This window comes from Pseudophryne corroboree, chromosome 3 (genome assembly GCF_028390025.1).
Source record: "Pseudophryne corroboree isolate aPseCor3 chromosome 3, aPseCor3.hap2, whole genome shotgun sequence".
Lineage (NCBI taxonomy): Eukaryota > Metazoa > Chordata > Amphibia > Anura > Myobatrachidae > Pseudophryne > Pseudophryne corroboree.
Window position 1 is genome coordinate 672,182,670 of NC_086446.1, and position 27,301 is coordinate 672,209,970.

Below are 27,301 nucleotides of genomic sequence, written 5' to 3' on the forward strand. Positions count from 1 at the left end.
CTGCTTGCTGAGATTTTATAGAATGTTGAATATAATTAAGTGTATATCACAGGTCTGATGGTTAAATGATTAATTTATACTGTGGTGACCAGGATTTATGAAGTGAAGTGTGCATATGTTTAGTTTGTCCAGTTCCCAAGTTTCTCGTGCTCACTGTGGAAATATGGCTGTGGTTGCTTGGGGGATTCATTTTGATTCCTTGAGGTAATAATAGTATGTTCCTTTGTGTTCCTTACACTTGGTTTACTACTTTTTTTTTTTTTACTGGATCTTAATTCTATTCCTTTGCAGCACGAGTATGAACAGGAGGTAAATGTTTTAGGACAGGGATTGGGAACCTTTGGCCCTCTAGCAGTTGTTCAACTACACATACCAGCACGCCTTGCAACAGTTTTGCTATTTGGCCATGCTAAAACTGTAGCAGGGCATGCTGGGATGTGTAGTTCAACAACAGCTGGAGGGCCAAAGGTTCCCCATCCCTGTTTTAGGAATTCAGAATGCAGGTATTGAGGCTCTCGTGATCATTTACTGTATAAAACAAATATTATATACAAACAATTCATGAAACCACATTAGTAGAAAAAAAATATATAGTGTAATGAAATCCTGCACAATTAGGTGATAAACAGTCTTTAAACTGGTTCTGCTAAGTGGGTATGCTCACTCAGGTGTGAGTGTGAACAGACTCGTCGGTTATGTCCAAAAAGAAAAATGTGGTCCAACACATTTTGTCTCTCGTTAGGAGATTTTCTTAGAGGGTTTAGAAAGCCTCTCAATGACAACGCTTCTTAAGAACAGTTGAGGGGAGTGTGTATAACTTCAGTGGCATGCAGTGGTGGATCCAGATGTGGGGGAAATATAGTGGAGCCACACCACCTATCGGAGAATCCTGGCCAGAGATGTTTGGTAGCATTTCAAAGGGGTAGGGGGATTCAGTTGTTGTGGCTCCCCTATTTGAGCCTCACATCTGGAGCCATCACTGGTGACATGTGATTAGGTTTGTGAGGTGACAACACAAATCATTGGATGGATGTGTCACAATCCAACAACCTTGTTATTGGTCAACAGGGTAGCAACAATTATTGTGAAGTAAATATAGCTTTTCGGTTATGTTTCTACCATCACTTCCATAATTGTTAATTTGGAGGTACTGAACCCCCTTCTTGTGAAGATGGAGAACATTAATTAATATGACATTGATCAATGTGTTATATTGCAGACTGGGAAATGTTTTGTCAGTTAAGCTAATACTGTGTACTACAGCAAAATGGGTTGGAAATTCTGAAACCTAAAGCATGCTGGGCACTATTGATGTCACACAGATTACGTTTTCAAAGATCATCTGAAATGCATATTTGCCTTTGAGTGTGGTGATGTTCTCCCGATTTTTTAGACTCTTGGGATAACTTGTGTATTTTTTGTGGAGCACTGAAACAACACTCCAAACCTATAGGTATAGGTGAGATCAGTGACGTCCCACATACATTTCATTTTTAAACAAAATACTCAGTGTTGCCCTTAAAAATGAATGAAATAGGGGGTGTGGCCTGGCGGGACTCCGGAGCAGACGTGCAGTGCCCGAGCTCCAGGTAAAAGAGCCTCTATTTGTGTTACTACCTGCTCCCCAGGTGCCTGCTCGCCCTCTACTCTGCCCCTTGTGCCGGCTCGAGTTCCCCACAGTGGTGCTGCGGAGCCGGGAGACCTCTCGGAGGCCTCTGCGGGTTGCGGTCTACTTGGAAGCTGCGGCCCAATTTTCGACGCCCACCCGCCGGGGATGCACCATCGGCGCAGAGGAGCGGAAGCCGGCGCCTGTGTTCCTGTCAATGGCGGTGCCTACTGTAGCCCATGGGTTAGAGTGCCCTACACCGTTCTCCCCCCTGTGCAGTGGGATCATACATCTCAGCCCTGGCCTACCTTGGATATGGGAGCCGGGGACTGGACCCTCTTTGCTGCCCAACGATAAGCTCCGTATCCGGACTGCTGGGGTGTCGGAGGTGAGCCCACGCAGTATCTCCTGCTCTCCTCCTCCCTAACCCTCTTACTGACCCCTCAGCTGCATCCAACTGCAACTGCCTCTGCTGCATTTCCCTGGCCCAGTAGATCGGAATTGGCAGCCCCCCTCAGCCTGCAGTTTTGGCCGGAGGAACTTGTTGCTCAGCTGCAGTGTTGTCCCGTCTGTAGCTCCACTGCACTTAAACTCTAGTCCCCGTTCCCTGACTGTCTACATGCTCCCACGCTGCTTGCACCTCTTTGGGACAGACAGAGATAGGTTTTGTTTCCGGATATATTTTTTTCTCATATACATATCTCATACTCACCTACCTGATTGGTGTACAGCATACAGTATCTCTGCACTATCAAAGCTGCAAAGACCCCTTTTACACTTTGATATGTGATCACTCCACGCTCCTCTCACCACCACGGATACTGGCCTAATTAACATGTAATAGATGTGATTGAGTGACCTCTCTCAACACTTGTATTTTGACTGGAACCCTGCTGTGTCAGTGAGCGCTGTACCCACTGCTTGTGACTTTCCTTTTATTTTTTTTTATATTCTTCTTTAATTTACGGCACGCTATGCCTCCCAAAAAGAACAAAGACCAGCCACCCTGAATAATCCCCTTCACTCCCCGGAAACCCCTCCAAATCTCTCCCCTACAGGGCAGCCTCCGTCGGCTAACCTAAATCCTATTTAGTTGGACGTCCTGGTGTCCACTTTCTCAGCGTCTGGAGTGGACTGCGAGTTGGATGCGCCCCTGGCGGTGAGGGCCCTGTGTCAAATCCTAACAGCTTTCAAATCGAACTTTCTAAAGATCTCACTTCAGCTGTCCGCGAGGACAAGACCGAACTGGTAGCCATCGGTGACAGGACCAACCACTTAGAGCGTAAAATGGAGGAATTGGTCGCCTCTCACAATGACTTGATCTCCTCACATGATCACCAACAGCAAGATCTGGAACAGTTTAAGACTAAACTAGCAGATATAGGAGGACATATCTCAACACAACAACATTAAGATCAAGGGCATCCCAGACTCAGTCTCCAACTCCGAATAGGAATCTTATGCTGGTGCTTTGTTCAGGAAACTACTCCCTGCCACAGACGCCAAGGAACTCCTGATTGACCAAATCCATTGTCTCCCCAGACCCCGCACGTTTCGTCTGACCTGCCTAAAGATACCCTCCTTCGTGTCCACTTCTTTACGGTCAAAGAGCATCTCTTAAGAGCGGCCAGGGAATCTAAGAACCCTGATATCCTCGGAGGTCTACCGATTTCTTGGCAGCTATCATCGCAAAGAGGCGAGCTTTTGCACCAATCACTACCGCTCTTAGATCTCACGACATCCCATATCGATGGGGTTTTCCAGTCAAATTGCTTATCATTCACGAGGACTCCACCTACACAATATCCTCTCTTGACGCGGGGGTTAAACTGCTGATGGACTGGGATATCTCAGTTTAAACACCTCCTGGAACAGCCCGTGTCCCTGCAGTCCATCAAGAATGGTTGAATACTTGAACCACCTGGGAACGTCCCCAGGTTCTCCAGTCTCTACCTTGGTCCTCTGTTGTCCTAGACCGGTTTCCCTCCCACTGGGAAGGGAAATACTTGATAAGTATTGTTTACAATGTATCTTTTCCTCTGTTGAAAGATGTCTAGCATTATTTACCTCAGGTTTACTCTCTCACCTGCTCCTATATATTGTTAATGATAGAAGTGGGAGTTGCTCTACTTAATATGTATTGCTAGTTAGCCATTTATTGGCCTCTCCCCCTTCTTATCCCTATGTTAATGTACTGAAATTTACATGTTCACGTTTTTCATTGTTGTTCTGTTTGAGTGGCGGTGTCTGTTCCGCCTGGTTGCCCCGTTTCTACCTGTACTACTGCATATTTCCATGTCTCCCTTTTACCCTGCAGTAGTCATGCAGGTCCAATATACCGGACCTTTTTGGTTTCCCTACTATGTCCTTTGGCTACTCTCTTGTAGCCAGCTCTCCCTATGTCCCCCTCCCCACCACACTCCAGATATGTATTGCTCAATTGTCCAGCGAGGTACTCTATCGCTCTTGCTACCTACTATTACCCTGTGACTAAGACTCCTTCACCTCATCCCTGACCTTCATTCTCAATGCCGAACCTTCTTTCCCTCAATGTCAAGGGATTAAATTCCCCTAATAAACGTAGACTAGCCCTCTCCTTTTTTCATAAGCAAAAAGCAGACGTTTTTGCACTTCAGGAATGCATTTTTCCTCTATCAATCCTCCTCTCTTTAAAAATAGTAATTTCCCTATAGGTTATTATGCGAAAGGCCCATTTAAATGGAATGGTGTAGCTATACTATTTAGTAGGAATGTCTCTTTCACTCTCCATACCCAAATCACAGACAAGAGTTGCCGCTACTTGATCATTACAGGCCTCCTAAATGACACACTCACCACTTTAGTATGCTTGTATGCTCCCAACTGTAACCAGGTGCCATTTCTTTGCAAACTGTTTCTCTTAATTTGCAAATCGCTCAAAGGCTCCCTGGTCGTATCAGGTGACTATACTCTAGTCCCTGACCCCAAAATAGACAAATCTCATCGCCCCTCAAACCCCATCCCGTCTGCCCAGTCTGGTCCCTCCCTAGCCTTCTGCAATTTACTAGCTGAATTCGACCTTTATGATATTTGGAGAACACACAACCAGTCAGGCCGGGAATACACATTTTACTCTCCGGTCCACAGCTCTTACTCTAAAATTGATCTCATCCTCTGCGACAAATGGACTCTCCAAAAATCAAAGGATATAGATATCTTACCAGTTACCTGGTCTGATCACGCCCCCATTATTTGGAAATGGAATCTCAATTCTATCCATGTTCCTCCCCAGCCATGGTGCCTTTATCCCCATTTACTAAAGAATCCCCTCTCCGAGGAAATCATCTTAGACTCGATAAACTCTTATCTAGCCGTCAACTCTCCTCTAGATACATCCACTATAAACCACTAGTGTGCTCTCAAAGCAGTTATACATGGAGCTGCCATTCAGGCCGGAGCCACTCTTAAAAAACAATCTACCCAGCTGCAGTCAAACCTGGAAGCTAAACTAAAGGACTTAGAATCTGAAAATGTGACCACTCCCTCTAGATCTCTCAAGAAGGAAATTTATAGTGTTCGCAGCCAACTCCAGAAATTACTCCTAGCTCGCACTCAAGTGGCATTGAATAGTATGAGACAAAAGTTTTACTTACTCGGTAATAGATCAAGTAGAATGTTGGCCCGTAAACTCCGAGCCCAACAAGCCAGAAATAGAATCAAATTTATCTATTCCTCCTCCAAGCAAAAAGTCCTAAATCCTAGAGACATTATGAATTATTTTGCGCAGTTATACTCGAAACTCTATAACTTACAGTCCGACTCCTCTGTCCCTCAACCTTCACCATCCTCTTTTTCTTCTTTTCTACATAACCTGACTTTTCCCACCCTCTCCCAGAAGCAATTGTCTATACTCTATGCCCCATGGACTACAGCTGAAATCTATGCAGCTATTAAGTCCCTTCCCTGCGGCAAGGTCCCGGGCCCAGACGGGTATGTCACTGATCACTTTCCATGATCTGTTGGCTCCCAATTTGACTGCACTGTAACAAAATTTACACCCTAGGTTCCCTTCCTACAGAGCTGCTGGAAGCATGTATTGTAAGTTTGTAACCATCCCTAAACCCGGAAAGGACCCTGCCTACTTTCACAATTACCGCCCTATTGCACTGCTTAACTGCGACATCAAATTATACGCCAAATTAATTGCAACCCGCATAAACAATTATCTTCATATGCTGATACACCCGGACCAGACCGGGTTTGTTCCGTTGAGACAAGCATCTGATAATACACGCAGGGTTTTTAATTTGATTAACTCCCTCCCTACTGATCAAGGTCTCCTCTTGCTGTCTCTCGATGCTGAGAAAGCATTTGATAGACTAAATTGGTCATATATGCGTGAAGTCCTTACCCATTTCGATTTTAAAGATCGTATCTTGTCATGGCCCGAGTGTTCAGCAATGTTTTTTTATCTGATCCTTTCCCGGTTACTAATGGTACGAGGCAAGGATGCCCCTTATCCCCTCTAATATTTGTTTTGTCAATTGAACCCCTTGCCATCACCTTACGTGACGATCCCAGTGATCGCGCTGAGCCAAAAAAAAAGTGGGTCCCAGGGACCCCTCACTTTTGAAAATTGGGGTCCTACCGGTCTTTTTCTGGGTCCCATCGGAATGAAGGTTTTAATTAATCTTAATCTTATTTGGACACTACAAAAGTGGTGCAAGGTGGGGAGGATGGGGTGACAGTGCTGCTGGGCTGTGTAGTATGCAGGACACCCTGCACCAGAGCTGTAAATAGACATTTTGTGGCCTTAGGCAGAAAGTGAATTGGTGTCCCACCTCCCAGACCGCAAAGCATAGGCAATGCGCGCCGAAGGCGCGTTGCAAAATTTTAGGGGCGTGGCTTCACGGGGAAGGGGCGTGACCACATAAGTGCCAATTCACATTACACCACACAGTAGTGCCGCTTATACACATTGCACCAGGTAGAACCTCCTATACACATTGCGCCAGGTAGAACCTCCTATACACACTGCGCCAGGTACAGCACGTTATACACATTGCGCCAGGTACAGCACGTTATACACATTGCGCCAGGTACAGCACGTTATACACATTGCGCCAGGTACAGCACGTTATACACATTGCGCCAGGTACAGCACGTTATACACATTGCGCCAGGTACAGCACGTTATACACATTGCGCCAGGTACAGCATGTTATACACATTGCGCCAGGTACAGCACGTTATACACATTGCGCCAGGTACAGCACGTTATACACATTGCGCCAGGTACAGCACGTTATACACATTGCGCCAGGTACAGCACGTTATACACATTGCGCCAGGTACAGCACGTTATACACATTGCGCCAGGTACAGCACGTTATACACATTGCGCCAGGTAGAGCACGTTATACACATTGCGCCAGGTACAGCACGTTATACACATTGCGCCAGGTACAGCATGTTATACACATTGCGCCAGGTACAGCACGTTATACACATTGCGCCAGGTACAGCATGTTATACACATTGCGCCAGGTACAGCACGTTATACACATTGCGCCAGGTACAGCATGTTATACACATTGCGCCAGGTACAGCACGTTATACACATTACACAAGGACAACTAACATTTAATGATGTGAACGTAAATCCGAGGCTGTTAGCAGATGGTGACCTCAGTAGTATATTATGGAGAAAATTGAAACCTTTCCTTACCTGGCTTACCATATTAAAAAATAAATAAAGACTTGATCAATTGTCATTTTGAAACAAATACTCCTGCTGCTAGCTTAGGTAATGCCAACCTAAACAGCATGGCATGTAATAAATGCATTTAAAAGCTGAAACCCTCCACAAAACACCTAACCCCCCCAACTATCAGGCAATCCATCACCACATCACCTGTGGTGATGGGGAAAAACACAGCCGACCACAGCTCCAGCCCCCCTCCCTCCGAAGACGCCAGCCAGGGAACCTTTACAGCTGCAATAAAGCTAGTAGTCACCGACCACTTCTTACTCCCGGCACCAGCTGCACTGTCGCCGCGGGAACCCCGGACCCCTCAGCAAACCCAGGCAGACACTCACACGGCCGTGACTAACACGCGTCACGGCCGCAGCTATACATAATACCGCCACCAATACTTCACCGGGTGGCCATAGCGGACTGACTCACGGGAACGCACCACACGTCAGCAGGGATCGGCGTCCGTGATCTAGTGGGTAAAGCTGGGCAAAGTGACTGGGGCTTCCTGCGGTGCCGTCTGAGGCAGTGGCCGCACTGCCGCTCTTGCTTTGAGAGAACACCTCAAAGGCAAGAGCGGCAGCGCGGTCACTGCCTCAGACGGCACCGCGGGAAGCCCCAGTCACTTTGCCCAGCTTTACCCACTAGATCACGGACGCCGATCCCTGCACATTGCCAGCACCTCTCAGAGTCCCTGTGGAAACCCCCGTCCCCCATCCACCAGCCGCAATATACACTCACCGACACCGAGTCACCCGGCCTCCGCAAGCAGCCAGGAGCCAAAGAGGAGGGGAAACTGGCTCCACCTCCTCTTTATATCATTCAGCCCGAGGCCAGCGTATCAGTTAAACAAATCCCCCTTACAGATTGGCGGAATGAGGAGCGCGTCCCCGGGGACCCTCCCACTTTGTAAACTGGAGTCCCATGTCTTCAAAAACGGGTAAAAAACGTGCTATAGCGCGTTTTTGCGATCACTGGATCCCAATTTCCCGGGTCTGCAGATTGGTCCTTCCTGTCACAAACTGAGCCACTTTGCTAACGATGTCCTCCTCTTCGTTTCTGAACCTGCTTCTTCTCTTCCTTATCTTCATTCTACCTTGGATGCCTACAGTTCAGCCTCTTATTACAAACTCAACACCACAAAAACCGATGCCCTACCTATTAACCTCTCCCACTCCCTGCCTGCGCTTCAATCCTCCTACCCATATACAGTAATTGGCAGACGAATATGATAAAATACTTATGTATCAACATTCCCGCTAATACCTCAGAAGTTTTCTCCTCCAACCTCTCTCCTTTAGCAGTGATTTTGGAAGCTTTATCACGTTCCTGGCTGTCATATGACGTCTCCTGGATGGGGCGCATGGCTGCGTTCAAAATGTTCCTTTTACCCAAATGAATGTATTTATTCCGCACAATCCCATATATCTTCCCTAGGAAGGCCCTCCAAACCTGCTCCTCCATTCTCACAAAATATGTTTGGTCCTCGAAGCCTCCCACATTAGCTCACTCTAAAATGGTTTTACCAAGGGCACTATATCTACCGGATTTACACATATACCAAGAGGCCTGCCTTTTGGCTCCCATTAAAAACGACTTTAACTCGGACTCCCAGATAGGTTGGGTGGAGCTTGCGCAATCTCATGCTCGATCTTTCCCTCTTACTGATTTGATCCGTATTCCCAAGTCTCTCAGACCTCACCTCCCCAGTCTGCTCCTGTCACACAAGCCTCTCTGAAAATTTGGGACAAACTGTCTACCACTATGTCATCTCCTGCTTGTACCATATCACAGATCTCTATCACCACACTCGCTGCGCTGATACCTCACCTGAATCTCTCTAAGTGGAGAACCCTGGGTGTATCGCTATTAGGTGATAAACTAGATGGTCATTTCTTATTGCCCTTCCCATCTCTGCAAAACAAATTCTCCTTACCTGCTTCAGAACTCTTCCACTACTTACAAATCGCACATTGGTGGAAATCCATCCCCCCCAACTTGACCTCGCCGGACACAACTTCAATTGATCCTTTCTCGACCCTCCTTATTTAAATCTAAAAAAGGAGATATATCATTCTGGTGCAAACTATTAAATAACTCCTACTTCCCCTCCAAATCTAATTCCCAACTGAAATGGGAACTACATATCGGTAGAACATTCTCTCCGCGTGAATGGCAAAAAAATCTTCCTGTCCTCCTACTCCATGTCCCATTGTCTGAACCATACTGAAATGCATATAAAACTAGTTCACAGACTTTATCTGACCCCGACCGGCTACATAGATTCTGGTCCTCATATAGCAACCAATGCTGGAGGCTCTGTGGTTCTATTGGCCACATCTATCATATATTTTGGTCCTGTCCATCCCTCATTTGCTATTGGTCTGACGTTTTTACCTTGATTAACAAAGTGTTCGATGTACAACTTTCCCCAGACCCGACTTTGGTGCTACTCCATGTTATTTCTCCTGCTGTCCCCCCTTCACCCAAATACGTCTTAGGTCACAGCTTAATAGCTGCCCGTGCCAACCTCGCACAGATGTGGAAACAGCCTTTACCCCCAAGCTTGCTGAAAGTCATCTATAAAATAAATCACCATTTTCTTATGGAAACTGAATACATCCCATCCACAAGCTCATCCTCCTCTCACTTAGATTGTTGGTCCTGGTGGCACATACTCGTGACCGAAGGCGAGGGTTTGCAATATTTCCCAAATACAGCTCACAGCGACCCACTTCAATTTAGCCTAAACGAGACTCCCCTCAATGAATAATCAACAGACTAGTTAACTGACACCCTCTTCATACGGATTCCTTATATCCCCTCGAAGGAAGGAAGGAAGGAAGGAAGGAAGGAAGGAAGGAAGATTTGAGATCCAGCTGGATTTACAAAACATTCACCAGAAAACTGTCAAGTTTCCCTAAGAATATAAACAAATACACAAGTTTAAACACACTGGTCTCAAACAACACTCTACTTTTAACCACACTCATTTCAAAGCACAATACAGCCCACAACTGAAAAACTAGTGAATGATAACATAGAACAGATTAAAGAGAAAGAGAAACAAAAATGACCTAATTTATCCATATTACAGAAATAATCGCTAATAGAATCTGGTTATGAAACTGATAAAGATGGAGAGAGCATAAATCAAACAACAAATAAAACTACAGTAATTAACTGAGGCATGGAACACTTTGAATGATAGAAACAATTTCACACAAGATCAGAGAGCGCAAATCCAAACACAATAAAGAACCAAACTCAAAGAAAACATATCCACAGGCATGAAGTAAATATTAATTTGACTTTCTTAATATACACATCCTGTATTTCCAGTATTCTATAACCTTCCCAAAATTCAACATTTAACTAGAAATCATTAGACCCATTATTACAGGAACTTTGCCCTGAACTATTCCAACATGTTTATGAGTCACTTGGAAGACAACACCATCTGGTCCAATCTAGACATTAGAACAAACTTGGTCCTCTTGGAAAGGTACATAGATGTCCTTTTCCTCCAGAAAAACAACAATTTTCTCACCACATTCATCGGCAGCATCCATGACAGCAATATAAACCTCAAACTCCCAACTTCACACAGTAAAAATAAAGTAGAACTTTTGATCTTGAAATATATACACAAAACAAAAGTAAAAACCTTCAGTAAGAGGTTGATGTAAATAGTTACATTTTAGCAACAAGTACACACCAGCCTAACTCATTGGATAACATTCCACGGCAAGGTCAGGAAAACAGGAAAATTATACATATTTAAAAATCCTGATTCCCCAATCCAGCCCAAAAATGGTTGGGATTGGCAAAATCAAGAATTTTTAACATGTTAATTTCCCCATTAATCATCGATGGTCACAGATCGGCAGGGCCAACTGTTTGAGGCTGCAGATGTATCCCCGTAAGGCAGTTCATCAGGTAGTATTACATTTTTTTTTGAAAAGGTTCTGTACTAGATGATTTCATAGAACAAAGTGAACTACCACAGTATAAAAAGGAATAAACTTTACAATAAGAAGAATCTAAACAAAACATTTACACATCATAGAAATAGATGGACAAGCATAGCTAAAGACTCAAACATGATTTATTTCATAGTGAACAGAAAATTAATCAGCAAGTGACACTGGCATGTACTACAAGATGACAACCTACTCAAGATTCTTCCACCGAAGCCAAATTTAGTGGTTAGGAAAGTAACTTCTCTAAAACAACAACTGGTTAGAAATCACATGAAAAGTAGGAGACAATATACAATCACAATTAGTAAACCTATAGGTTTCTACCGCTGTACAATATGCATAGGCTGGAAGCAACTAGAATACAAGAGAATCACACCCACCACCCTTTTCACTTACGGCATAATGTGTAGAGGTGCATTGAGGAAAAACATCTGGTTTGAGTTTGTGTCACAATGATTAAGCCATTGGAAGTGGATCAGAACTGCATGGAGATCCAATAGGCGCTTGTGGGCAGTGACGGGATAGCGTGGTTCGAGTCAGCGGGCATCCACCGACACCAGCAATCAAATACTGATGGACATTCTGAGCAACCATACAGAAGAACATCAAGCTAACGCTAAGGCAAATACACATTTCAGATAACCTTCAAGGCTTTAATCTGTAAAAAGATCCAGTGGTTCATTTTTATTATCTGGAACTTGTTAAAATGTATCGTTGGATAGGTCAGTAAGATGGTAACCACATTTGACCTTTTATGTGGTCATCATGTGATCATTCCAGCTGTTCACCATAGGATAGTGTGTGTGGCCCAGTCAAACAGAAAGATCTGTCCGTTTGGCATTAGGACGTACTGTAGGCTTCATCAAATGGATTCAATTATTAGCTCACTCTATTTTGTGCTGTTAATAAAAAGATATAGCTAAATGATCACACTTGTATTCTAACTGGGCGCAGTCTGGCCTTATGCACATACTAATATTGTAAGCAATAGTGACCCATTATTACGTGTGTAGTCAAAAAAATCTAAATTTTCTCAGAAAATTGTGGGGAAAAAATTCAGATTTGGCATACCATTAAAAGTGCAGTTGGCAGGTGAATACTCTCAGCCTATGGGGCAGATGTACTAAGCCTTGGAGAGTGATAAAGTGGATAAAGATAAATTACCAGCCAATCAGCTCCTAACTGCCATGTTAGGGGCTGTGTTTGAAAAAAATGACAGGAGCCGAGTGGTTGGTAGTTTATCGCTCTCCACTTATTGCGCTCCAAGGATTAGTACTGTACAACTGCCTCTATATGTGGTCATCTTCAGACAATTAATGAGCCCAAGTTACCAGCCACTCGGTTCACTGACCAAATAATTGTCACACAAAGCTTTGCTAAAACAATGAACAGTCTTCTAAGCAAAGCCTGGCTCTTTATTGTTACAAATAAAAACTTGGAAACCTTGTAATAAAGCATATATCTATGAATTTATCTTTTCCATTGATAAATATTCATGTGTGTCAAAAACCCCAGAACACATTCCACAAACCAAAAAGAAAGAAAAAATGGTAATTTGGTCTTTGTATACTTACCTTCCAAACCTAGAGACCAGAATTCCAACAAGGAGAGATCCCAGCAATCCGCCGAGCGCAAACACAGACACCGTCAAGGAATATAAAATAGTTAGTGGGCTTTGCGCAAGAGGCTGCCCGTATCTTTGGTACCAGGTGGCATTGTAAAATGCTTTGATGTACTGTAAAATAGAAAAATGTATTACTTAGTATAGGATATTTACGTAAATAAAAAAAAAAATCGAATTTGAGTGAAACCTTAATATATGTAAGACTAGCCTTAAACAAAAATGATACGCTTAATACATGGAGTAATTGCTATCATTAATAATTTCAACTAAGTAATGTTGACATTTAGGGACATGTGAAGAGTTTGATGGCAATGCATTTGTGCCAGTTTCTCACATGAAAATTAATCGTTTTACGCTGTGCGTGCCTACTGAATCACTATATGCGCGCAGAATAAGTCACATTTACCACTGAAAACTCCTTGCACAAAAAGGAAAAGAAAAATGCAGGTGCACGCTCTAAGCATTAGGAATAAGGATAGCAAAAATTATTTTGTTAAGTTCTTACAACTAACATGGAGTACAGTATAAGTAAAGTTCTTAGCGTTTGGCCATGCACCACATCAAGGTGTACTTCAGTTAAGTCTCTAACATCAGTATTATTAGTGCTTAGAGTGTGCACCTACTTTTCTCTTTTTTTTTTAATGGCACTACAAACTCCAAGGCCCCTCCCCCTTTTTCTTTGCACAACGGGTCGAGAGGGATCATGTAATATGATAATGGTATGTCCATGCGCAATGTGTCTCATTCTGAGTATCACATGTGTTTGGCAGTTGATCAATTGCATCACTCTTGAGACTGGTTGTGAAGTGATGATAATGTGGCCACAGGGTCATCTTTAGAGCAGTGTAGGCCCCTGGGCCTGGGCAGAGCAATGCACAGGGGCCCACATGCAAGCGGAAGGGGACCGTGGCTGCAGTGCTCACATCTGTAGCCAGGTAACCCAATACTCGGTGCCGGCTGTCTGAGGCTGTGATGTGCACGGAAGGGGGGGGGGGGGGGAATGTTCGGTCATGGGCCATTAAAATCCTTACAGTATGTTAACTGTTTTAATGGTACATAACAGTATATTTTGTAATGACATGATATTTTATATAATCATTATTACCTCCATCCTATTACAAGCAGGGCTGTCTTAACAGCATTGTAAGCCAAAGAAATGCACTGGGGTCCTTACCCACCAAATCACGGGAATGCATTGAAAAATAAAGAAATAAAAGTACCCTCCTGCAGTCCTGCACTAATTCTCATCATGCCTTCATAGAATGAATGGCTTTCAGCACTCTGATTCATGGATAGTTCTGACCATCTACACAAATCCGCATGCTGACAGCCCTTCACACTCTGGCTGCAGGCTGGGAGTGAGGCAGGTAGGTAGAGTATACTGCCTGGCCACTCTGATTGTGTGTGCAGCATTCTCTACCTGCCTCCCAAGACGCACCAGAGGTATCAGCCCACTCCTTCTCAAAGGCCCCTAGAATCGTGGTGCTCTGGGCTGCTGCCTAGTGTGTACATTCATTAAGATGGCCCTTATTACGCGACCACAAGACTATTATCTTAAGCTTGTACTACCAGTTGATACAAATGGTGCCCATGTCAAAGATCAAGAGAAATACCAGAGAAGATGCGACCAACTGTTGACGTACCTATAATTTGTGCAGTGCACACAGACCTCTTTGTCCAGGCAGGTCCACATTGCAACACCCTGCACTCGCAGTCATAGATGAAACCAGTCTGTGTCTCAGAAATCACTGGGGAAATTCTGCAGAAAATTGTGCATTTGCTGTAGAGCAATCACCAGGAACGGTGCAGGCAAAGGTGTAGCTAGGTGCCATGGGCTGGTCCTAGGCCATTTGGAGCTCATGGTGAAAGTTTCCTTTGAGTGCCCCCATGTTTAAAGTAGGGACGGTGCAGGACAGTGCGCGCAGCCACCGCTCCCCTTCCCCCCGGCATTCTAATCCCTGGGATCCCGGCCTTGGTATGACCGGCGCTCGGCACCCATCAGTACAGCATATAGTATAGCTGGTGGAAGGAGGGGGGGGCAGATGGTGGCACATCCTCAAATGTTTCCAGCGCCCAGAGCTCACGCTCCTTCGGAGCCACCCTCACTACACCCCTGAGTGCCGGTGCCATGTTCTTGGAAATCAATGCATGCGCAGTAAACTCTGGCACACTGGCAGAATCTCTTGGCACATGCACCAGTGACAGAGGGGGCCACAACCTCTTATACCGCCTTTGCATCTGAATATAAAATCAGTAGATGCTGCCACAGTCATTCATGCATGTGTCGTGGAATCAGGCCCACACTAGCATGTAATAGAAGTTAATGGTGGTTCTACCTAAATGCGCCTACAATATAAAAGATGGGAAAGACATTGATAAATAAGATAAGGGACACTGGCGTATTTATAATGTGTGCGGTGCATACAGGCCCCTGATCGGCCATTTTCACAGAGTTCTGCACATGCGCAGTAGAGAAATCACTGGGAAAATGTCCACTGCACCATTTTCCCGGAGATCTGTGCATGCACAGTAAAGTCTGAGCCCTCTAGTGCTCAGACTCTCAGCGCTGCTGGCAGAGAGGTGGGGGCCCAAACAAAGGAGGCTGCACACGGTCCTCCTCCTTTTTTAAAGCGCCGCTGAAAGGGGATTAACAATTGAAGCTGGTGAAGGAGAAAAATGTCTGGCTACAGTAAATCAGCAGTATAATCTGACACCAATATTACAAATTAGCATAATTTAAATTGAAATAAATTGCACTCAAAAGATGTATATTTCTACCTACGGATCGAGAGGTCTGGTTGCAAGCTTTACACCAATCACATGTCACAGACATATATCCCACTTACGCCCATGTTTTCAAAAATGTATTTTCTGTGCAACAGAAGCATTCACTATCAGGCATCAATAAATAAAAAACACACACCTCTCTCGGTCTTGCATACGGAAAGAAGAAAAGATTATATACACATGTTCACAAATGCAGAATACTGTATAGAACAGTATATGCCCAAGAGACAAAGAAAGCACCAATCAGAAGTGGAGAATTAACAAACAGCCAATAACAAGTAGTTTGCGAGTGCCAATCATCATCATTCACTATGACCATCCACATATAAAGCTTTCGCAGGCACACATGCATCTGTTTCCCAGTGTATACAGTACATGTGTAATTGCTTGAGCAAACCCTTACTGTAGTTGTCCTACAGTACATTTGAGCAACTCAAATGGCCCCTTCATACCCATCCAGGGGGATCCAGTCAAGATCCTGGCAGTTGGGATACCGGCACCCGAAATACCAATGCCAGGATCCTGACACTAGTCAGAATTAGAGATGAGCGGGTTCGATTTTACTCGGTTCTCAAAACGGCATCTAATTGGCTCACGGATGTCACGTGTTTTGGATAGCCAATAAGATTCGGTTTTGAGAACCGAGTAAAACCGAATCCGCTCATCTCTAGTCAGAATGCAGACACCGGCATCCCGAATAGGGTCACCTGACCAGTGCCGCAATCCTGTCTGCCGGGATCCCGAACGAGCAAGTGTCGGGCCTCTGGACAGGAGGCAATCACGTTGCCGGCTGTCAGGATCCCAGTGGTCAGGATACAGATGCCAGAATCCCAACACCCAGTGATTCCAACCGCCGCCCGGATCTGACACTTGAGTGGTGGTCTATGCCACCACCCGAGGTTCGCCACCGGGCCCGAAGCGTGGTGAATGCAGTGAGCATAATCAGATTCTGATTCAGGGATCACTAATGAGAGTCCTCTTTGCACAAAAGAGCTGAAATAAGGGTGATGTAGGCAAGTGTACCTGGATAGATATAGGCAAAAAATAGCTGGGGAAAAAGTATTAAAGCGGATCTGCTGTTTCTGTTAGACACGGTGTCCCGTGCTGCATAATATGCCCCTGAATCAGAGATTAGAGTCAGTTACGAATTTGAGACTAAAGTATATAGATAAGAGACATCCACAATAAACTATTATTGCCTACAGTATTTGTCAAATATGGCTTTGTATTTTGCCAAGGTTGCCAAATGAGAAGATATACCAAAAGAATCAACAATCTAGGAGTCAGAATCTGATTATTACTACTAACGCCCAATACCGTCTGATCTTTGAAGCTAAACAGTGTTGGGCTTGGTTAGTACTTGGATGGGAGACCTCCAGGGAATACAGAGTGTTGTAGAATTTGTATTATTTTGACTCTGTGCCTAACACTAACAGCAGATTCTCCCTCTATAACTTTCTTCATGCTTTTTTTCTATTTGTTGTTTGAATCCACAAACATATTGCACACCAAAATATTTTTTACTATTTGCACTTGATTAAAGATAATCCTAGGATTCTCCTAGTGGATCTAAGCAGGCGATGGACGTGCAAGAAACAGGGAAACGGCTGCGCAATGTATTCCAAATCCTTTACCTCTTCTGATGGGAAACAGTTTGAGATACACTCCTTTGTCAACTGCAACAGCTCTTATGTTATCTATATGCTAGTCTGTAAATGTAATCTCATCTATGTCGGTAGAACAACCCGCAAATTTAGGATTAGATTTTTAGAACATAGACGAAACATACAAAAGGGATTCTTTTTTCACAGTGTCTCTAGACATTTTTCTGCAATACATCATAAAGATCCTGAGGAAATCAAACTCATTGGTATTGAAACCATTATGCCTACATCACGGGGTTGGGACAGATATAAGAAACTCTGTCTCAGGGAAAATTATTGGATCAATAAATTGAGAACCCTCTCTCCTGAAGGATTAAATGAATCCATTGAGTTTGATCTCTAATAATAAATTTACTTTTTCATAAACAATTAGTCCATTCTAGTATTCTAATTACAGAGTCAATTATTCACCTGACAGTATTTTGCACATTCAATCTATACCAATTCTTTATTTAAGATCATCACATTACAGCTGTGTAAGCTAGGGGTAGAGGGAGGGAGGAGGGAGGAAGGGGGAGGGGTGGGGGAGAAGTGGATAGAGTTAGGAAAAGAGAGACTCTGGGATAATTCATCTCAGGTTGATCCCATTCAGGGATCCATCTGTGTTGCTGTCTTCAGTAATGTTCTGAGGTGTAACTAGGGTTTTCGGAGCCCAGGGGCAAGATGGAAAATGGCGCCCCCCCCCCCCCCCCAAAAAAAAAAAACACAAAAAAAAAGAAACATGAAAAAATGGGCGTGGCCACACCAGAAGGGGTGTGGCCACTGAAAATGGCCCACACTGCCAGTTACATTGCCCCACTCAGTGCCGGATGCAATGCCCCACTCAGTGCCGGATGCAATGCCCCACTCAGTGCCGGATGCAATGCCCCACTCAGTGCCGGATGCAATGCCCCACTCAGTGCCGGATGCAATGCCCCACTCAGTGCCGGATGCAATGCCCCACTCAGTGCCGGATGCAATGCCCCACTCAGTGCCAGATGCAATGCCCCACTCAGTGCCAGATGCAATGCCCCACTCAGTGCCAGATACATGCCCCACTCAGTGCCAGATACATGCCCCACTCAGTGCCAGATACATTGCCCCACTAAGTGCCAGATACATTGCCCCACTCAGTGCCAGATACATTGCCCCACTCAGTGCCAGATACATTGCCCCACTCAGTGCCAGATACATTGCCCCACTCAGTGCCAGATACATTGCCCCACTCAGTGCCAGATACATTGCCCCACTCAGTGCCAGATACATTGCCCCACTCAGTGCCAGATACATGCCCCACAGTGCCAGTTACATGCCCCACAGTGCCAGTTACATGCCCCACAGGGCCAGATACATTGCCCCACAGGGCCAGATACATTGCCCCACAGGGCCAGATACATGCCCCACAGGGCCAGTTACATTGCCCCACAGGGCCAGTTACATTGCCCCACAGGGCCAGTTACATTGCCCCACAGGGCCAGTTACATTGCCCCACAGGGCCAGTTACATTGCCCCACAGTGCCAGATACATGCCCCACAGTGCCAGGCCCCACTCAGTGCCAGTTACATGCCCCATTTGGTGCCAGTTACATGCCCCACAGTGCCAGATACATTGCCCCACAGGGCCAGATACATGCCCCACAGGGCCAGATACATGCCCCACAGTGCCAGTTACATTGCCCCACAGTGCCAGTTACATTGCCCCACAGTGCCAGATACATTGCCCCACAGTGCCAGATACATTGCCCCACAGTGCCAGTTACATGCCCCACAGTGCCAGATACATGCCCCACAGTGCCAGGCCCCACTTGGTGCCAGATACATGCCCCACTGTGCCGCCGGACCCCCCCCCCCCCCCCCCCGGTCACTTACCGGCCGCTTGTTGCTATGTGAGGGGAGGAGAGCGCAGCGCCTCTCCTTCCCCTCACCGCTCCAGGTCTCCGGCAGCTGTCTGGTGCCGGTTCGCTAGCCAATCAGAGCTCGCGGACCGGCAGCCAATCAGGAGCCGGTCCGCAAGCTCTGATTGGCTAACGCCGGAGACCGGACACAGCAGCGCTGCTGGCAGCGCTGCTAGTGCTGGCAGCGGCGGTGAGGGGAGGGAGAGACGCTGCGCTCTCCTCCCCTCACATTTAGGGTTGACGGGGGCGAGTGGGGCATGAGGCCCTGGACGCCGGCGGCGCCCCCCTCTCCTGGGCCTGCCAAGGCACCCAGGGCACGTGCCCCACTCGCCCTACCCTAGATACGCCTCTGGTAATGTTCATACTAAAAAACAACTTGGCATGTTCAATTCGGAGCTAGACACTATCTCCACTCTCCAAAGTACCTTATTCTATGTTTTACCTACACCTCAATGTACGGTTCAGTGGCTCATGCGGTTTAGCCATGACCTCACGTAGATAGAGACCCGGGTTCGGATCCCGGTCCAATAATTTATTCTAATTTTTATTATTTTTTATTTAAAATTTCTTTATATATGTATTATCATTGTTATTTTTATCGTTATTAGCCATTGGTGCATACAAAAATATTTTATATGCAAATAGAGCTACAAATAATGGTCTAAATGAAAGTCAAAGCTCTTTATATTATCATTTAGTTATGATATAGATTTATCCTATTATATCTATGATCCTCACTTATTTTTGTGAATAAATCCATGTCCGAAATAGCCATGTGGAGATTTAAATTGTCTAAATTGTCTCTTTTTAGTTATATTGTCTATATACAGATTTTCAATTATGTGTCCTTATTATTTGTTCATTTGTATTGCACTTGTATTTTTTATTCCGACATTATGAGCTGTTTATTTGTAATGGACTGCATTATATGTTTACAACAAATTTATTGTGATATTTCTAAACTGCCTTTACTAAGTTTATCAGGCACTTTAGTATATGAGCCGACGTTTTTAACCACAATAGATTAATCTTTTATCATGTACACCTGTACACCTTTAGCCACTTTGGCTTTAAATACTGCTGAGCATAGAGGTAGGAATACACCTTTGAAAAAGTCACGTGATACGTGACGAAACGCGTTAGGGTCCCGCCTCATCATCCACCTTGATTCAGGTATCCACACCAGCAGCTCTCTGCTGAGATCCAACGAACTTTTATACTGGCACTCTGGTTCCCGCAAGCCGCACACACCAGCAGGCGGCCTTCATCAGCCGCATCCGTCCTACTCGCCACACGAGCCCGGCGACCTTCACCGTCTCCTTCCTGCATAGCACGAGTGGGCAACGCAGGATCAAGAACCGGGGACGCCAGGTCTCGGACCAGCCCACAGGACAGGTACATATTACAGCAGCTCAGCTCTGTGACGGGAACTTTGTGCACTACCTGGGACAGTTTCTGATTTATTATTTATACAAATGAATCCACAAGTGATAACCTTGTGAGTGATTACGGATCTTCAGCAAGTTCATTCATACAAGCTGTTCTAAAACTTCTTACGATATCTATATTTAGTTAACAGAAATTTGGTTTGGTTCCGCACAGGAAAAATGTGGTAATGATGAACATAGATTAATACACAGATTGTAGAAAACTGTTCAGGGAATGACCAACGATACCAAGTTTAAATTTAAAGATTCTTAATGAAGACATCTAAATAATTATTTGAGTTGGTGGTGCTCCCAGAGTCAGTAATGGTTAAGCAAAGAGAAGAAAAAAGAAAGACTCTGTGTTGGGGCACGCTTAGAAATTTGAAATAAGTTTATTAAAACTTAACATTTAATTAATAACGAATAAAAGTAATGAGGAGTTTGATACAAAAAAATTGTTCAAGAACACAAAGTAAACATATATATTGACAGAAATCAGGATAAGCCTGATACAAAATTATGGGCACCTGTGGTGAAAAATATACTGAAAAACATAAAAAATTACAAAAAATTAATATTATTAAGGTGCCTGAGTTAATCAAAATTCAAAATTGGAGTAGAGGTAAATGATATGTACATATAATCACCGCAGTGATAATTGTAGGTAAGCACCTAGTCTAAAACCTCATGAGAATAGATGAGAGGCACAAAGGTTCATAATTGAAATGTCAAATGACTGAGGGTAATCACCTGGTAGAGATTCTGTTTGCTAAAAGGCTAGATCCTTGTAGATAACAAAGCATTTAAGATAAAAGTATGATTATTAAAGATACAAAAGAGCATTGATAAATAAGCCTAAAGGCAAAGCCAATTGTAGATAAATAGAAGGTTTGCGGGAAAGTTGGATAAGGAATATGTAAGTTTCAGAAGTTGCTCTAACACTTCTGCTGTTTGTGATCAGAGGTCACAATCTTACTGCACCTGATATTCCCAAGAGGTCACCCTACTAGGTACTGATCAGGCTTATCAGCGCTTAGCTTCCAAGGTCGGATGAGATTGGGCGTTGCTGCTGAAATATGGCAGTAATAAACACTAGGACACAAATGAGAGAGTGTAATGAGTAGTGAGCAACAAGGTACTTCTGCTGTCCAGTTTCTAGCGCAGATTCTCTGTTGCTGTGAGCATTGCAGAGAGTGGTCTCGCATCTGGATGAGAGGGTACTAAAAATAGAAGTGAGATATGCTCAGAATAGGGAGGAAACCCTGCCTTCTGCTGTCCACTGTCTTATATAGATATATAGCGGACAGTGGATGAGAGAGGTGGGTTAGGCTTACCTATTGAAAAAAAGGGTGGTGGGAAAATTAGAAGAAGGAGAAGAAATGGTAATGTGGTGAGATCACAAATTAACAAAAAATTAAGTAAATTATGAAATAAAACAATCATGAAATCAACGATTAATTGGAAAAAGGAAAGTAAACACAGGCTGCATGGTAAAGGCTTACCAAAATGGGTATAAGACCCTGTTTATGCAGAAAGGATTCTGCAAAAATGTATTACATTTAAAAGGAAATACCAGAAAATGGTTTAGAGCAATAATTAAGGATCAAAAATAGCAAACATGGAAAAAAACAATATTGATTATATATCAGTATCAGTTAAATAACTGGAGTCCAAATGGGCACATACAATACCAGGGAGTCCCAAAATGTGATCTGAGCTAGAAAGAGTTCAGCATCACTGAGCACAGACGGACCGTTTCACCAGGGTGGCTTGTTCACTGTGTCAGGGCATAAGGAAAAAGCTGCTGTATTTAAGGCAGAGGAGGGAGGGAACTGGGAGGGCTTAACATCACTAGGGATCCCGATTGGTGGAAGTCCATAGTGACATCACCCTCATTTTAAATAGGTAATTGTGCTGATGAAAAAAAGGGAAACAACAAAGACATCAAAAACAGCAGAAGGCTGGCGAATGTTCTTACACCTGAAAGTGTAAATATAAAGTCATGAGGAGGTGGCTGCCGTATGAATAGTTCATTGAGATGTTCTGTATATCGGGATCCCACGATCGCGTCAAACCGGAAGTGTCGTTCTTGGCCGGAAGTCATGTGGTCGCGTGCGTTCCGGAGTTTGCGTTTCAACTGGACGTCAGGCCGGAAGTAAAGTCATCCGTTTATGCTATGAGGCTGGAGTTGCTAGGTAACCGTTGTTAGATGGCCGGATATACGGAAAAAAGGTTTTATCACGGCTGGAAGTGTTGCAATGCATTCGTGCACTGTTAGTAGCTCATCTTATTGCCATAGTATGCATTAGTGCGGTGGATCTTCATGGCTTGGGTCACATAGGAAACACTGAAAAAATATAAAAATAATGATAAATAAATAAATAAATGGAAATATTGGATCTCCTAAAAACCGGGAGAGGGGAGAGAGACAAAGTGGTTAGTTAGAGTATTGGTTGCGGATGACACACTTATCGAGTACCACAGTCGATTTGTAAACTCCCCTATGGTTTATAACCCATTTCCATAATAGCAAGGAGAGTGGGCTTCCCTGGGTGCGACTTCTAACCATCAGATGACAAAAACTCCAAACGCTTCCATATGCAGTTCATATATATACATCATATCATGGATGCAGGTAAGTAAAGAGAAATCTGTATGTTTACGATCCCAATAGCCTATGCATAGGACTTAGGTCTCCATTATGAGGGACCCAGCTCCAACAGGATGATACGCACTTTGTTGTTTGTGTAGAATTACCACGTGCCTCACAACATCATTCACAGAGTCAAAAGATTCAATAAGTTTAAAAATTCCTATGCATAATATAATCAATTAAAGATATGGGATTGAAAAATATCATAAATCATTGATTTCAAAACAAATTTCATACCAATCAATATCCCTTATATGAAAGCAGGAAGATGATACAACACATTGATCATGCTTGAATTTTATAACCGTGTGAAGTTTATACATGCTTTGCAACACATCAAAAAGGACTGATTGTCATCCCAGTGTGGAGTTTGTATGTGCTTCAAATCACAAAACTTGTTCAAATGTATCCAGAAGTGAAAGTGTCATCCCAGTGTGGAGTTTGTATATGCTTCAAACCACAAAAATTGAATATGCAGTCACTTACTCTCAAGAGATGATAATAACCCCCTATGGGAGTTAATGCACAATTTTGAATATCCTATATCAATATCCAATGGAGATAAAGGAGAGGCTAGTACCAAAGTACTTGAAGGGTTCAACCCTTCAAGTACTTTGGTACTAGCCTCTCCTTTATCTCCATTGGATATTGATATAGGATATTCAAAATTGTGCATTAACTCCCATAGGGGGTTATTATCATCTCTTGAGAGTAAGTGACTGCATATTCAATTTTTGTGGTTTGAAGCATATACAAACTCCACACTGGGATGACACTTTCACTTCTGGATACATTTGAACAAGTTTTGTGATTTGAAGCACATACAAACTCCACACTGGGATGACAATCAGTCCTTTTTGATGTGTTGCAAAGCATGTATAAACTTCACACGGTTATAAAATTCAAGCATGATCAATGTGTTGTATCATCTTCCTGCTTTCATATAAGGGATATTGATTGGTATGAAATTTGTTTTGAAATCAATGATTTATGATATTTTTCAATCCCATATCTTTAATTGATTATATTATGCATAGGAATTTTTAAACTTATTGAATCTTTTGACTCTGTGAATGATGTTGTGAGGCACGTGGTAATTCTACACAAACAACAAAGTGCGTATCATCCTGTTGGAGCTGTGTCCCTCATAATGGAGACCTAAGTCCTATGCATAGGCTATTGGGATCGTAAACATACAGATTTCTCTTTACTTACCTGCATCCATGATATGATGTATATATATGAACTGCATATGGAAGCGTTTGGAGTTTTTGTCATCTGATGGTTAGAAGTCGCACCCAGGGAAGCCCACTCTCCTTGCTATTATGGAAATGGGTTATAAACCATAGGGGAGTTTACAAATCGACTGTGGTACTCGATAAGTGTGTCATCCGCAACCAATACTCTAACTAACCACTTTGTCTCTCTCCCCTCTCCCGGTTTTTAGGAGATCCAATATTTCCATTTATTTATTTATTTATCATTATTTTTATATTTTTTCAGTGTTTCCTATGTGACCCAAGCCATGAAGATCCACCGCACTAATGCATACTATGGCAATAAGATGAGCTACTAACAGTGCACGAATGCATTGCAACACTTCCAGCCGTGATAAAACCTTTTTTCCGTATATCCGGCCATCTAACAACGGTTACCTAGCAACTCCAGCCTCATAGCATAAACGGATGACTTTACTTCCGGCCTGACGTCCAGTTGAAACGCAAACTCCGGAACGCACGCGACCACATGACTTCCGGCCAAGAACGACACTTCCGGTTTGACGCGATCGTGGGATCCCGATATACAGAACATCTCAATGAACTATTCATACGGCAGCCACCTCCTCATGACTTTATATTTACACTTTCAGGTGTAAGAACATTCGCCAGCCTTCTGCTGTTTTTGATGTCTTTGTTGTTTCCCTTTTTTTCATCAGCACAATTACCTATTTAAAATGAGGGTGATGTCACTATGGACTTCCACCAATCGGGATCCCTAGTGATGTTAAGCCCTCCCAGTTCCCTCCCTCCTCTGCCTTAAATACAGCAGCTTTTTCCTTATGCCCTGACACAGTGAACAAGCCACCCTGGTGAAACGGTCCGTCTGTGCTCAGTGATGCTGAACTCTTTCTAGCTCAGATCACATTTTGGGACTCCCTGGTATTGTATGTGCCCATTTGGACTCCAGTTATTTAACTGATACTGATATATAATCAATATTGTTTTTTTCCATGTTTGCTATTTTTGATCCTTAATTATTGCTCTAAACCATTTTCTGGTATTTCCTTTTAAATGTAATACATTTTTGCAGAATCCTTTCTGCATAAACAGGGTCTTATACCCATTTTGGTAAGCCTTTACCATGCAGCCTGTGTTTACTTTCCTTTTTCCAATTAATCGTTGATTTCATGATTGTTTTATTTCATAATTTACTTAATTTTTTGTTAATTTGTGATCTCACCACATTACCATTTCTTCTCCTTCTTCTAATTTTCCCACCACCCTTTTTTTCAATAGGTAAGCCTAACCCACCTCTCTCATCCACTGTCCGCTATATATCTATATAAGACAGTGGACAGCAGAAGGCAGGGTTTCCTCCCTATTCTGAGCATATCTCACTTCTATTTTTAGTACCCTCTCATCCAGATGCGAGACCACTCTCTGCAATGCTCACAGCAACAGAGAATCTGCGCTAGAAACTGGACAGCAGAAGTACCTTGTTGCTCACTACTCATTACACTCTCTCATTTGTGTCCTAGTGTTTATTACTGCCATATTTCAGCAGCAACGCCCAATCTCATCCGACCTTGGAAGCTAAGCGCTGATAAGCCTGATCAGTACCTAGTAGGGTGACCTCTTGGGAATATCAGGTGCAGTAAGATTGTGACCTCTGATCACAAACAGCAGAAGTGTTAGAGCAACTTCTGAAACTTACATATTCCTTATCCAACTTTCCCGCAAACCTTCTATTTATCTACAATTGGCTTTGCCTTTAGGCTTATTTATCAATGCTCTTTTGTATCTTTAATAATCATACTTTTATCTTAAATGCTTTGTTATCTACAAGGATCTAGCCTTTTAGCAAACAGAATCTCTACCAGGTGATTACCCTCAGTCATTTGACATTTCAATTATGAACCTTTGTGCCTCTCATCTATTCTCATGAGGTTTTAGACTAGGTGCTTACCTACAATTATCACTGCGGTGATTATATGTACATATCATTTACCTCTACTCCAATTTTGAATTTTGATTAACTCAGGCACCTTAATAATATTAATTTTTTTGTAATTTTTTATGTTTTTCAGTATATTTTTCACCACAGGTGCCCATAATTTTGTATCAGGCTTATCCTGATTTCTGTCAATATATATGTTTACTTTGTGTTCTTGAACAATTTTTTTGTATCAAACTCCTCATTACTTTTATTCGTTATTAATTAAATGTTAAGTTTTAATAAACTTATTTCAAATTTCTAAGCGTGCCCCAACACAGAGTCTTTCTTTTTTCTTCTCTTTGATATCTATATTTATCAAGGTGTGTTTTATAACATAGCCATACATTTACTATTCCTTAATCATTGGTATTACGATTAGCATGTTTTTATCCAGTGTTCTTGGTTAATAAATTGTGATAATTCCTTTAAACGTCGGCTCTCATTATTCCTTTCCCTGATACATTGCGCAGCCGTTTCCCTGTTTCTTGCATCTTCTACATGACACCCACTTAGTGTTGTCGGCCGCGCGTTATATCAGGGGAATTCATTGGTATTGCACAGTCCATTATTTGGGCGCTTGTAAGCAGTTATTTAGTTCTCTTTTTTCTTTAAAATTCAGGAGATGGACGTGGCCTGGAGTCCTATGTGACGTCAAATCCAGTTGACCTGTCATACTGGTTCATGCAATCTTTGCATTCTGAGTATTAACCATAGCATATATTTATGGTCATAG

At 43.4% G+C, this 27,301-nt stretch overlaps 1 protein-coding gene and 2 pseudogenes across 5 annotated transcripts in view; 1 reads left to right on the top strand and 2 right to left on the bottom strand.

The window, feature by feature from the left end:
- The window catches only part of LOC135056556 (solute carrier family 2, facilitated glucose transporter member 9-like), a 286,898-nt gene that overhangs the window by 185,112 nt on the left and 74,485 nt on the right, over window positions 1-27,301 (bottom strand). For all 5 annotated transcript variants that reach the window (XM_063961893.1, XM_063961890.1, XM_063961891.1 and 2 more), the window contains exon 4: window positions 12,898-13,058. In XM_063961893.1, coding sequence (XP_063817963.1) covers window positions 12,898-13,058 — 161 coding nt within the window. The remainder of the gene's footprint in view (window positions 1-12,897; window positions 13,059-27,301) is intronic.
- LOC134891141 (5S ribosomal RNA) lies at window positions 21,669-21,787 on the bottom strand (annotated as a pseudogene).
- On the top strand, window positions 26,115-26,233 carry LOC134891142 (5S ribosomal RNA; annotated as a pseudogene).